The sequence below is a fragment of the Enoplosus armatus genome, chromosome 7, assembly GCF_043641665.1.
Source record: "Enoplosus armatus isolate fEnoArm2 chromosome 7, fEnoArm2.hap1, whole genome shotgun sequence".
In the NCBI taxonomy this organism is placed as follows: Eukaryota; Metazoa; Chordata; class Actinopteri; order Centrarchiformes; family Enoplosidae; genus Enoplosus; species Enoplosus armatus.
The window spans coordinates 20,076,228-20,090,250 of NC_092186.1; the positions used below are offsets into that span (position 1 = coordinate 20,076,228).

The 14,023-nt window shown below is 41.4% G+C and overlaps 1 protein-coding gene across 1 annotated transcript in view; it reads right to left on the reverse strand.

The window, feature by feature from the left end:
* Positions 1-14,023, reverse strand: part of dennd1b (DENN/MADD domain containing 1B) — a 98,955-nt gene that overhangs the window by 21,586 nt on the left and 63,346 nt on the right. The window contains exons 13-14 of the mRNA XM_070909083.1: positions 12,649-12,750; positions 3,669-3,794 (exon numbers count right to left, since the gene is read on the reverse strand). Coding sequence (XP_070765184.1) covers positions 3,669-3,794; positions 12,649-12,750 — 228 coding nt within the window. The remainder of the gene's footprint in view (positions 1-3,668; positions 3,795-12,648; positions 12,751-14,023) is intronic.

Sequence of the window (14,023 nt, forward strand, 5' to 3'; positions counted from 1 at the left end):
CTTGAAAGGCAGGGGGTCTACACTAAACAATGTTGTTGATAATATGATTCATAGCACGGAGACGCTCACATCATGTCTATTACCATTATGCACTGTAAAAAAGTCTTCTCTAATCAAGGAGTATTTCAATTGATTTCTTCATTAGTGAGCTAAGTGGGCCTGAAAACAGAAAATGGGTCTAAAAGAGAGTCAGGAAGGAAAGAGGAAGGAAGAGGAAGAGTATTGAAAAAGAAAAAGAAAAAGAAAAAAAAGAAAAAAACAAAACCCAGAAAATAGTTCCCCTGGCACAATCTCCCCTAGACCAGAAGACAGTGTCCCAGTAAACTCCCCAGTACTCCACATTAACACATTATCCCATTATTACTATTTCTTACATCATGTCTGTTGGCCTGTGAGCTACAGACACAGAGGATGACAACAGAACCACTGCAGGCCAATCACACGCAGCCCCACAGTCATTTCCAATTCATGTTTTCTCATAATTAACATAATTCTCACATATTTCAATGGTGCTCTAAATTCTTGTGGTGTAAAACAATGTGCTTTGTCTGTTTGAGGCTGTGAGCACAGTGTGGCACATAAAAACAACTTAACAACACCGGAGACTAACCCCATTTCTGAGGATGGGCGGATGATACCAGTGGCCCAAATTACATCACAGGAATACTGTTCCACTTACATCACTAAAAGTTTTTAAGGCGTATTCTCTCGTAAAAGCAGAGTTGAAATGAGCTTGTTGTAGTTTAATCAGCTTTGCAGTCTCCATCTTGCTGCTTCAGCCTCGGACTGCAGCTAACAAAACTGAATAGCATGCTGAGACTAACAACTAACTGCTACTGAAAAAACCCTCCGAAGTCAACTTTAAGACTGGGTCTGTGTACACACCAGTATCCAACAAAATCCTTTGGTTCACAGAGACCTGCACTGAATGCCAACTGCTACTGCCGCTGAAATCTACTATAAAAGACTAAAGGAGAGCCACATTCATTTTATCTATTTTAAGAGGGTGTTCCCAGCACAAGAAAGACCGACAACTTCCAGCTTAAGCGCAAAAAATGATGTCTTTTAGTGGATTTGGTGAAATGACATGGGCTGCTACTGTAACTGCATGCAACTCACACCTTTTACCTCCATAGTACAAACACAATATCACTCCAACACATTTCTTTGGATACACGGAAGGATTTGGTGCCTTGCTTAAGGTTAAGGAAATTTTACAGTAAATGCAGAGTGATGAGGGAGCACTTGTTAAGATCCAACGCTGCTATAATCAGAACTGGCATTGTAAATCATGTGTGTCATGTACATATTGCCCAACAGTTCTGGTGATGAAGATAATACAGACATGACACATGACATGTGACACATACATTCAGTGCCAAATGAAGGACTCCAGACTATAACAATGGATCACACACCATATATGTGAGCGTGAAACTCATCTTATTTTATCTTTTCTTAGTTTTTTTCAAAACTAACACTGGAAAAAACAGAAGACCCTACTTTACAGATGTGGAAAGAATCTATAAAATGTTATTTGGTCATCTATGAAGACAAAACAAAGGGGAACAATATTCTGATCTAGGAGGAACTGAAGTCGCAGTAAGTGGAAATCTATGAATAAGATATTTGGTGTGTTACGTGTAGGTTGTTTTATGACTGAATCAAACAAAAACAAAACAAAAGGAGCTGTCAATTAATATTTGAATATACTGTGCATGTTTTTTTATATTATTTGGGCATTTTTGCCTTTATTGGATAGAGATAGCTTGGAGAGTGACAGGAAATGGGGGGGGGGGGGGGTCCAAAATTATCCTTTTCCAAAAGACCATTGATACAGACCTGCATGTTCTTGTGCAGGACTCCTACTGCATGTGGACACTTTACATCGATCTGCTATACGTGAGAATATGCAAGGTGTAAGATTTTGGGTCTAAAATAGTCTTCACTACTTCTGAATATGTGATCGCACCCCGACCTCGTCTTCCCAGAGTTTTCACATCTGGTTGGATGATACGAACAGGTTACATGCCTACTTGAGTAGAACTTTGGCTAATTCTGCCCCTAAATAGTACACACAGCCATGGAATAAGCACACCCACCCACCCGACTTGGCTTCATCAATTGTGGTGAAAACTAATTTGAATTGCTATTTCAGGTTCTTTTCCAGACACGTGTGATGCTCTGAGCTGGTGAGAAGTACCTGGGGGAGCATCAACGTGAACTGGAACTGATGACCTAAGAAATGCTGCTCTAATCAGCTGATTGCTTTTCAACTCATTATCATTTTCCAGTATTGTTTCATTTACAACTCAGCAAGACTCCCACCAAGCATCCACACCCCTCCTTCTGTCGAGGCATATGGGCCTGTGAACCTCAGTGCTCGGCTCAGCTCTGTCTATGAAGATCTTTGCCTCAGCTCAGAAAAATAACTGGCAGAGTGATATTCCACAAATATCAGAACACAGGGAGTATTATCAGTATCTTCATGAAGGCAGATGTGCAGTTTGAGCATGCATGTTATCTCCATGGCTTTTATACAGAGCCTGTCTAAAAGATAACACGGTGTGAGCGTGAGGGAACTGAGAAATTACTGCATGTTGTGCTCACACATATACAAACACACATACACACACACCGAGTCTCGGTGCTTGTGTCAGAGGGGAGGCAGTTTGTTCGTATACTGTCTGTATACAGAGAAAAGAGAGACAGCATCAATAATGTAGCATCTTGACTCCGGGAGTCCACAAAGTCCAATTAATCTCAAAGCCAAAGGAACAAAGGCTTCGCTATTTGACAAACAGGACATGCTGTAGTTTGCTCTGCTCTGACTCAGACTTGATAAGCAGAAAAGATCCAGAAAAGAAATGTTAGGGGGGCTTAGTAAAGGAGAGTAAAACACCAAAGGTGGCTAAAAGGGATCTTCAAAGGGAACGTCCTGACTCTTTTCAGCTCCTCTGACATTTCACTGCCTCAGACAGGCCCACCTTAGCTCTGCACTCCAGCTGAAAAGTACACCTTTTTACCTTCAGTCAAATCTGCCCCAGTCTAACCAGACTCCAGTGAAATTTGACTCAACTCACACAAACTGAGATTTCTGCTGCATGCTACCCATTCTGAAGAGCAAATTTATTATATCATATTTCTGCTTATGAATGAAAATACAATCTGTGGCCTTTATACTCTTAATATTTTTTATATGCCATCCAACAGAGCATGATCATTGTTGAAACATGGTCTGAGATGTGTTTAGATGGTCAATTCAACCAAATTACAAAAGAAAAAAGCCCAATCTCTCTTACTTACCATGAGGTGCAGATAGTTTTGGTTTCAAGTGTTGAGATATCCATCAGTGAGATTTCTGCTGCCACACGGTATTGAAAAAACAACAACCTTTATTTGGATAATTCGAAGAACTCACTGTGAACAGCTCTCTTTGGAAATATTACTAAAAAGAGATGTTGCTGTTGAATTCTTAAATTATTTACCACAAACAAATTCCATTTACATCCATTGTATTGGCGTAGATGCAAAAATCCTAGGGACGGATATCTCAAAACTATTAAAACCAAAACTCTGTGTGTATGGCTAATACCAACAGGATGTACAGTATATAAGACACTCTTACACAAGATGATTGGTAATGATTGATGACACTGGATCCTTACAGGTTTATATCTGAGGGCATCTCGGTAGGATCCAAAAAGAGCAGCCTGCCCTCTCAGGAAGGCCCTCGCCACACCACTTCCTGTTGCTGTTGACTGCTTCTTCAGCTTGCTCTTCAGAGAGGACACCTGGTGGAAAACATAAAAGAGAGAATGCAGGAGAGAGAGACAGAGACAGAGAGAGACAGAGAGAGAGAGGGAGAGAGAGGTGGGAGGGGGAAAAGGGAGAGATGGAGGGGTAAAAGTTAAATTATCACCTCTGAAATTGGTGGAGGAAACAGCTAGCCCATTCGGGGTGTGAAGTATCACATTTGCAGGTCATCTCAAAAAAGGAAAGAAAAGAATAGAAAAAGCTTCAGCCTTTCCTCAAAGCTTATCTGTTGTGCTGCTGGGAGCACCTGCTGCTTTGCTAATTGAGCAGAGGACGGGGGGCGGCGAGAGGGAGGGGACAGCAAAGAGGAAATGGAAACTTGCATCCTCGCTCTTCCTCTCTCACCCTCTCTCTCCATGCTGCCAACCCCGCTCTCCTCCCACCACCTTCTTGCTTTTTTTGCTTCTCCCTCCATTTCTTACTCTCCTCCTCTTTCTTTCCAGTCCTCCTGTTTTCCCCTCCCTTGTTGGCTCTCCCGAACTCCCTCTAGAAAGGGACTCTTGACATAAAATGTCTTTAATTATTTTCCCCTCTCCTGGCTCTGTCTCCAGGACTCCAGGCGAGAGTGGAGGAGCAGCAGGCCCGGGCTTGTTTTAGGATGACAAAAGATTCACCCTGGCCACCGGGCCCTGGGGAGTCGGGAAAGGAAGTTGTCAAGAGGCTCTCTTCACCTGCTCAGCAGTAGTCTGACTGTGTTGTGGCAGAGCGAGGAGGAGGCAGAGATAGCGAGGGACTGGCGCTCTCTGTGTGGGCTGTGCCAGCTTAGCACAAAAGCACAACGATTGATTGGGTTGCACAGGAGGTCTAGATTACTGTAATGCAGTTTGGTGTGGGCTGTTAGCAGTAGTACGGGCTTAAATCACGATTATAAAGAAAAACCTATAAGTTTAACCTTCAACCTCAACTAGTAAAAAAAAAAAAAAAAAAGATTAATTGGAATTCATCACTGAATAACTGTGCACTGTTTTATCTTATATTCTCTACTGTATACCAACATATAATAAACTCTCTGTATAGACAAGTGTCGCCCACAGAACTGTGTCTGTGGGCGGTAAGGGTTTGGTGTTTTGCTCATGGGCAATACAACAGGGCAGATTAAATCAAAGCTTTCCAGGTAAGGATATTCTATCTTCTTACATCACCACTCTGCTGTCTGAATATGGGCCGAGAAAACTGACAGCAGTCAGATATTCTTGTGTTAAGCAACACAGAACGTTTACAACAAATTCTTTATAACAATGTAATACGTTTTAATGCTGCCATTGGTAGCGGCAGTATTTGTGGGCAGAGAAGAAAGAAGATGAAAGGAGGAATAAATTTGAGGTTGTGTCTCCCATTAAATGACCCCAGTTCTTCTGTAATGTGATAAAATTTTCATCAGGTCTATTTCAATCAGAGGTGGCCAGAGAGATCATGCTGTGTAGCTGCAGCGTGAGAGGGATATCGTGGTCTGGCGTCTGCAATTAGCCTATCTGGAAAACTTCAGGGAGGAGAAGCGAAGTGTTAGCACAGCTCGTACAAAGGACGGGCAGAAAGAAACAGAGAGGCTGAGAGAGAAGGAGAGAAAGCGAGACAGAGAGAGTGGCAGTCTTAAACTGGGACAAAGACAAAATGAACAGCGTCGATTCCTCTCCCCTGGGCTTTCTCACTCTCCACAACGTCCCCGTGCTGCCATTGCAAATGCTCCCAGGCATCAAACAGGAAGTTTATCACGGATAAATTAACAAGTGTCATCTCCATATTCACTCATTGTGCTAAATGCTTTTATGTTTATGTAAAGCCCTTTCTGGAATTAATATTTCATGCTTATGTGCGTTTTCACAGATTTTTTTCATCCTTGCAAATCATTAAACTGTCTTTTTTTCGGGGGGAGAATCAAAGTGAACACAATGTCAGTCTAAATGGGGGAGGCATACCCCAAAGACTGTCAGAGAAGACGGGATAGCGGAGTTTACTCTGCACACAGAGTTCTGTACAGCAGCTTTGAACGGGTGAGAGCATTGCAGTGGCAAACACTTTTTAATGAGGTGGGGACACCACTTCACTTGTGTTTTGTTTCCCAGTGTTGGAGAAAAATGGGTGATAAAGCACTAAGTTCAAAGTTTCACATTTATTCACAAGTAAAATTCAGCATGATGAAAAATATTCGTCTTCAGTCACATGTGGCGATTAATTAAATTGTCACATATAACAAATATAGTGGTAGTGCATAAGAAATACCAGGATATTGTTTTGGTTAATAGAAAAATGAAGCAGAGCCTACAGTACGTTCCTTCACATATCTGACACAAAAAAAAATAAATGTGTGTTTAGTAGTTGGATTTTGAATATGGCGCCTACGCCACAATCATCAGGTATGCCTCCACGGTAATGGCTCTGTCAAACTAATTAACTTCTACAGTTTGAGTGAAGCTAACGAGATGCGTACAGGCATCAGAGGAAGGCCAGGCTCTACAGGTGATAACCCAATTTGGCAGTGACATTTTTTAGTGTAAAGTCACAGTGGCGGTGATGAGATCAAAGGCAGAGAGTCCCCCAATGGGTCCAATTAGAACTATAGCATTGTACAAGGGAGGGGTGGCAGGAGGAGAGAGGGGAGTGGGTGGTTGGGAGAGAGGGAGAAAAAAAAACTGTTGAGTTATGATATTCATAATCTATGCAGAGGGGCCTTTCCAGTACAGGTCTTCTCCCCATAGCTGTGATCTTTTCAATTTACATCAAGGGAAGATGGTCGGGGATGAAAGCGGGGCATCCAAAGCGCACAGCCACAGAGGGCAGACATGGGGCCTCATTAAGGCCCAGCCCAACCAGGCCCAAACAGGGTTTGAAGTGCGTCACATAAAGAGCATAGGGTCAAAGGTCAGACATAGAACAGATCTCCATTTAACTCTCCAGCTGGAGATGGTAATTAGCAGGTGCAATGATGATCCCTGCCTGACTGTAAGGGATGATACCACTGTAGGTGACACCAGGCATCTGTGTGAATGTGTGTGTGTGTGTGTGTGTCCGTCCAAGCATGTGTACACACAGACACAAAAGATGCAGTCATACGAACACAAACATGCATGTGAATACTCAGGTACTGCATATATAGTATATTTACACCTACACCAGCTTTTGGAGAATTTCAAAATAAATAACAATTCTGATGGTGAGTTTGAATAAAAACACAAACCCTCGATGTCTTTTAAAGACACGGGGTAGATACAACTGCTACTGCTTTACTCTACCTGATAAAATGATTTGAAGATAAAGTTTTATCACTATTGTGCATGACAACAAGCAATATTTTTATGCAAAGTGCTGATATAATCAAGACAGCCCACACAACATATGAAACCTAGTCATTGCTGTTAATTAACTATTGGACATATCATTATCTTCCACTTTCAGTTAACAAAAAACAAACAAACAAAAAAAAAAAACATGGCAAAAGGTAGGAACCTGGCTGACAATGGTATATGAAAAAAAAAGGTTTCGCACAAAATTCTTAAAATATATTTAGAATTTCTCTCTAAATTTTCACTTAAGCATAAAAAACCCTCCCAAATAACAACCCTGACACTTGTCTTGGTGTTAAAAAAAATAAATAAATAAATAAAAGTTGGATTTTCTTCTCACAAAAAAAAAAGAATGTTTTGTTTAAGATTCTGTCCAGGGAAAGAAAGCCATGGGGACGCAATTAAAGAACTACAAAGAAAAAAAATAGTTATGAAAATCTCCCACTTTCTTTTGATGTGCTGCAGTCTGAACTGTACACACAAACACACACACACACACAAATCTGAACAAAGACACAGAGAACCGGCATATACTCTCAAACATGCACACACGCACACACGCACACACGCACACACACACACACACACACACACACACACACACACACACACACACACAATGAGCATGCAACTTGGAATCTATGAAATTCATTAATTCGTTCAATTTAAAACAAATATTAGATATTTTATGATTCCTTATAAATGAACCTCTATTTTCAGTCTTACAGTAAAACTGCACAATAATGGAGATATTACTTAAGTTGATGGGGTGGAGCCAACTACAATCTCCACTAACCACATAAGATCACTAACTTCTAGTCTTCTAGTCAAAATTAACTTCAGTGAATATTACAGTGATGTGATGAAATAAATATGTAAAAACGGAGAAAGACTATTAAAGCACCAGTGAGACTTATAATTCTTAGTTATTCAGTATGTTGATCTGCTGTTGAGTACATGCCACACAATACATTAGTCAGGCGAAATGAGAAAGAGTGAGAAAGCAAGGGGGAAAAAAAGTGTGTATTTGTGTGTGTGTGTACGTGTGTGTGTGTGTGTTTTAATAGGGCTATCTCATTGCCATGAGACTCTCCCCGGTGTGGGGTTACTTTGTCAAGCTGACCTCTTATAGCAGCTGAGCGGCTGAGTTTTGCATACATAATTAACTACAGCTAAATGTCATCTCTCACTTCAATAACTAACGCAGTGGGTGATGCTCCTCTCCCTTTTTGACTTCCAATCCAGAGTGAACCGCCGGCAGAGCGAGTATGTGAAAATGAAGTGCAGCTTTTAAACTCCACATGAGTAAATGAAGGGCTGCTAACATTGCAGAGAGAGTGTATGCACAGTTCAGCGCCGTTTAAAACAATCGCAACCTTTTACATGTTTTAAATGAGCAGATCTCATTTGGCAAAGTACGGACTCGACAACAACAACAAAAACAAAATACTGTGGAGGTTGTTTTTATATGTTGTAGACACCGAGACTGTTTCTGGTAAAGTACAGTATGTAACTGAGGTGGAGCAACTACATTCCCAGCACTGAGCTACCATCTAGTTAGTACAGCATATGAGGGGCTTTACTGTAGGTGGCTCCGCTGTACTGAGAAGACACCACTGAAATGAAACACACATGGCTGCATCTGAACTGAAAATGGGGGAAATCTGGTGGACAAACCAAAAATCTGTGAGTAGCAAAAGTTTACTCCTGAACTAGATCTTAATGTCATAGATGAACATTCCTGGCCGACAATGTGTAGGTGTCTCTGTGCGAGTCTGAGCATCTGCATGTGTGAGTGTTTGCCTGCTGTCGGCTGTACTCTGTTGTAGATGATGATGTAGATGTTGTTTTCTGGGAGCATCGAAAACTGAACACCAAATTAAAGCCGCAATGTTTGATTAAGTGTGCCAGGTGATCTCAGGAGAGGCGTGCAGACACAACCGCAACCCCCTCATTCATTTGTAAACCTCCAAATGCAGGCTTGAAATACAGGAAGTAGGAGTGTACGCTGTAAATTTCCCCCTTTATTGGGAATACAAATGATCAAATGTATGAAGGCTACGAATGTATGGGTACACGGTGTCAGCAAAGTAGCGAGAGGCAGAGAGGAGGAGAATAGAAGGAATTAGGCTGTGATGTGAGAGAGAGCATCTGAAAATAAAGATGTAAGCTGCATTGTAGCACCTCACCTTGAATATGTGGCACAGAAAGAATAATACATGAAAAAATTCTTCCGTCATTGGTTTGAGATCAATTGCCGGGATCAAATAAAAATCAGATTCAGTCACACACTGTTTGTTTTCAGAATTAACAGACTCCTAATTTGCTATTCTTGGATACTTTTAATGACTAGCGCGGTAAACAGCTGCTCCGCCAACCAAAAGCCAATTATAACTTTATCAGCACAATTTCTGTGCAGAAGAGGAACTGTGGATCTCAGAAAAAGAAACAAAAATACCTTGATCTTCCAGGGAAAAACTACAGGTTTCTTTTTACTTAGTATTTCTTTTCAGTGTGCTTGTCAACATATTGATTTTACTGACACAAGCACAGTCTCTCTGAGATTACTATGATTTATTAATGTGTAAAAACTATTGAAACTTTCAGTTCAACTTAGGAAATCTTAAAATATATAATAAAATCCCACTAAAAATAATACTACAATGTTTACATAAAAAAGAAAACAAATGAAAAGCACCAACTCAAATAAAACAACAAAAAAGTTCCTTGATGTGCATTATTTTTATACAAAGATACCAAAATGTACTGGTTAAAATAGGACATATTTAGATCGACTTTCAATAAATATAAGAGCATGTTACAACTGAAAAATGATAAAAGGGAAAAAAAAAATCTAAAAACAAAAATTTAAAGATGTGTTAATTTATTTCCACTGTCAAAATGTGCGTTTAAATGGCAAATCCAGAACAAAAGTACAATTAATGTTGGACCTTTGATTCACATGACGTTTCCAATTTAAAAAATGTCAAAAGCTTTTGTCAAAAGATTGTTGCATCCTTTTTTGACCCGATACCAATTACTCTCTTATTCAGATCTTTCCTTTTTCTGCTAAACGGAACCGCTACTGGCATGGTAGCATTTGTAATAGTCAATAAATCTAAAATATTATGTGTGAAGTGAAGACCATTAAGGGGCGGGCACTAGTGGAGCCGGTGTAGGGGTCCTGTCTGAAAGAGGGCGGCTAATTCAGGACAACTGTGAACTCTGAACCTGCTAAAAGCACGGCCACTGGTCAGCCGAGCCACATAATAGAGTCCACATGTGCTCACAGCCTGCGTTGCCATAATTAGACGGATCTCTAAAGGTTTGCTTAAATCAACATCAGAGTGCTTTGTTTTCCCTCTTAGTTAGACCTAGAAAATATGCAGCAAAATTGCCTGTGGCCTTTACCTTTTAATCCATTTCATGCTTTATATATTCATACAAAGTGATGCTGGGCTTTTAAAGAATAATCATTACTTCATAGGTTGCAGGGCTTCTGTTTCACACTGAATATAGCCTGAGTGTTAAGTAGCCAGTGTTACAGTGAGAATTAGAGAAATGAAGAGTGGTTTTAATAGCTCAGACACAACGCGCGGCAGCTCAGCCCAGGCAGAGAATCGCTCAGCATTAATCAAGATTTCAGGCCTCTGTTTGACAAACTGCACAATGCCTCAAACATCTCCTTGTGTGTAAACACAAACATCAAATGCCATGTGGCATGTCCTCATCACTAACAAGCAAACTAACAAGAGACCTGGAATTCCACTCAATTAGTACCTGCTCGCTTCCTTATTAATCTACTAGCCCCGGTGAAAAGATGAGAGGAGACAGGAAAAAAATATCAATAGGAATAAAAACAACAACAACAATTTGTTGCAATAAATATATTAATGCCAGTGAAGTTTCCGTTTCAGGTGGTGTAATTTGACATGATATGCGGGCTATGTTCTGTCATTAGTCAGGAAAAATGGTGAGTAGGGGATCAAAGCAAAAAGGCTCTGAGCCTGCCACTTAATTTATCACACGGCAAAGACAAAGGCTTTTCTCTCTGCTTCTGTCGCTTTTCAAAAGCCCTGACTCCTTTTTATGACAAACTCAGTTTGCAATTTAATTTGGGGCTTAAGTCCCTGGGTGCAGAAAAGCAAGCAGGGAGGAAGTGAGAAGAAGGTAGTGTAGCCAGACAGGCACACAGGCAAAGAAGCATGAGACGCAAACAGCGGGTGCGGGAAACGTCCAGGCTGGCGGTACTGTGAGAGAGAGACAAGAAGGCAGACAGGTGTCATGAAACTCGAGCAGCCAGGCAGCCAGGCAGGCGATAAGACAGGCAGGCAGGCAGGCAAACAGGCTAAAAAGTAGGCAGGTAATTGAATAAATGTAGGAAAGATTGCATCATTGCAGGTAGTAAGGAGGCACTGATGCACACTAGCAGTCTTAGTAGGCTGAGCAGTGCTAAATCAGGAGAACCAGAGAAGAGGGGGAGTGTAAGCAGGTCTGGAGTCTGCTGGGCAGCGGATTGAATTATATACTGCTGGTAGGGCAGGAGTCCGGTAGGCGGTGGAACCTGAGAATATACTTTTAGCAGTGTGGGTAATAATGCGTCCGCAGCCTCAGCGGGGCCTCAGTGCCTCACAGAGGAGCTTTAATACACACACCCAGAAAAACAGCTAAACAAACAGATTCCTGCTTCGACAAAGACAGAGAAGACAAACATGTGTGTTGTTCTCCAGGTCTGTGAGTATATAAGAGTGTGTGTGTGTGTGTGTGTGTGTGTGTGTGTGTGTGTGTGAGAAAGCGTGTGAATGTGTGTAAATGTGCGAGTGACCCTGACGCTGTGGTGATGCTTCCTGTAGCACTGACCAGCGTCAGTGCTCCATTAATTAAAGAGACGATGCACTGGCAGGTGGCTTCACTGCCCACACTGGTAATTGGCCCCCTTCTTCCCACTCTCTCCCCCTAGAAAATCACCCATCTCTGCCTTTTCTTTTCTTTTCTCTGCCTCGTTCCCTCCTCCTATCTCTCGTTCTCAGAAACGTGCCAGTGGGCAGGCAGAAATGCAAGACTTTGTGAAATAATGATTAGAATGGATGGAGATGAAGGGAAGGGAGTTGCACATTTTCCCACAAGCCTCTGATGGTCGGGGAATGCTGTTCGCCTTCAAGCGTCATACGACGCGACGGGAGTTTACTTTAGACAGCCACAATCTGAGGAGCCAGTACTGCAGTCATTAATGATGTGGGGAGGGGACAGAGCTACACTTTGACAAGTTTCTGCATGTGTATGTGTTTGTCTGTGTGCATGTGTGTGCACGTGGGTGTGAGTGCGAGTATCTGAGTATGAGAGTACATTGGAGGACAAGAAAATGTGTGTTTATGCAAGTGAGACTCGACGTGAAAGAGGAAAAACGAACCTTCTGTGTGTCATGTGTAATGAGACAATAAAGGTTGAGAAGCTCTGCCGAGGTGTGTGTGTGTGTGTGTGTGTGTGTGTGTGTGTGTGTGTGTGTGTGTGTGTGTGTGTGTGTGTTTGTGCATTTGTGTGTGTTTCTCACCACGTCACTGGGCAGGTTGTGCAGGTCATCAAAGGGGCTCTCCAGGGTGTTGGTGTCCACATTTAGAATGACCACATCCTCCAGTGATCGACTGCGTACTCTCTAAAAGGAGGAAATGTCCAGTGTTATCAGCAACAACGCACAAACTGCCTCAGTCATTTAAAACAATTCTAATCACTATCTCACAATATTGAACAAATCTCCACCTGTAAATATAATTACATGTCAAGTTCGGCACGCAGAAATTCTTGTAATATTGATAATCTAAAAAATGTTTACTGCTTTTATATAAAAGAATTAAAGCATATTTGTTTTTCCTATCTTACATCTCATGGCGTTTAATTGTGTTTACTTTTGAACAAGTATGTTTGACATATTTTAAATAATAAAGAACCTGAAAATATAGTTTTTTGGTTAATCATTAAATCATGAAATTAAGTTAACGTTTGAAATTCTTAGTGTGGCCCAGTTGTGTTTCCCAGCAGACAAAGTCAATTCTGTCCTGAAGCTTCAGGAAGGAGAAAACACAGCGGCCACATTTAAAACTGTCATCACACTCCTTTACGATGAATGGTGAAAAATGGTGTGTAGGGAAAAAAAATATCAGAACATCTTTACTATAACACAAAATGAAGAATGCCACTGAGAAGAACATTTGGATGGCACAAAGATTTTCCACAGCACCAAAAGCTCATGCATCAACAACAACACAGTGATACTGTGCTGTGCTGTGTGCATCCTGATGGCGACAAATTCAACAATTATTTCAGTGTGGTGCAGGATGCAGGCAGGTGTGGGGGGGAGGCGGCATAGTGTGTGAATTTCTAGTTTGTCACTTTTGTGACAGCCTGTGCAGTGGAGGCTCACATGCTGATCTGGACTAATTATGTAGTGGCGGAAAGGGGGTCTGTCACGGATGCAGAGTGTGATAAATACTGCCACTGCCGCAACTGTCAGACAAATATCACACACAAACACACACACACACACAAACACACATGTGCATTACAACATATGCATTTGCACAATTACACACACACACGCAGACAAACACTTACATACTAACACTTACACACAAGTGCAAATGTGCACGTGCTTGCAACATGTATTCACACACAACAGCAGTGCTGGTGACGGCCTGCCCCCCAAACCAACACACATGGTTTAACAATGAAGTGGAAAAGCTCTTTGTTTGCAGATACTTTTTCTCCATTTCTCTCCCTGTCTTTTGTACTTCTGGTTAAGAATGCACACAAGCAAAGACAGGGAGATAAAGAGGAAAAAACATTCTGTCCATTTTTTTTGATTCAATGTGTTGAAGATGCCAAACATTGCCTCACTGAAATTTCAAACACCAAAATTAAGAGCACAATTC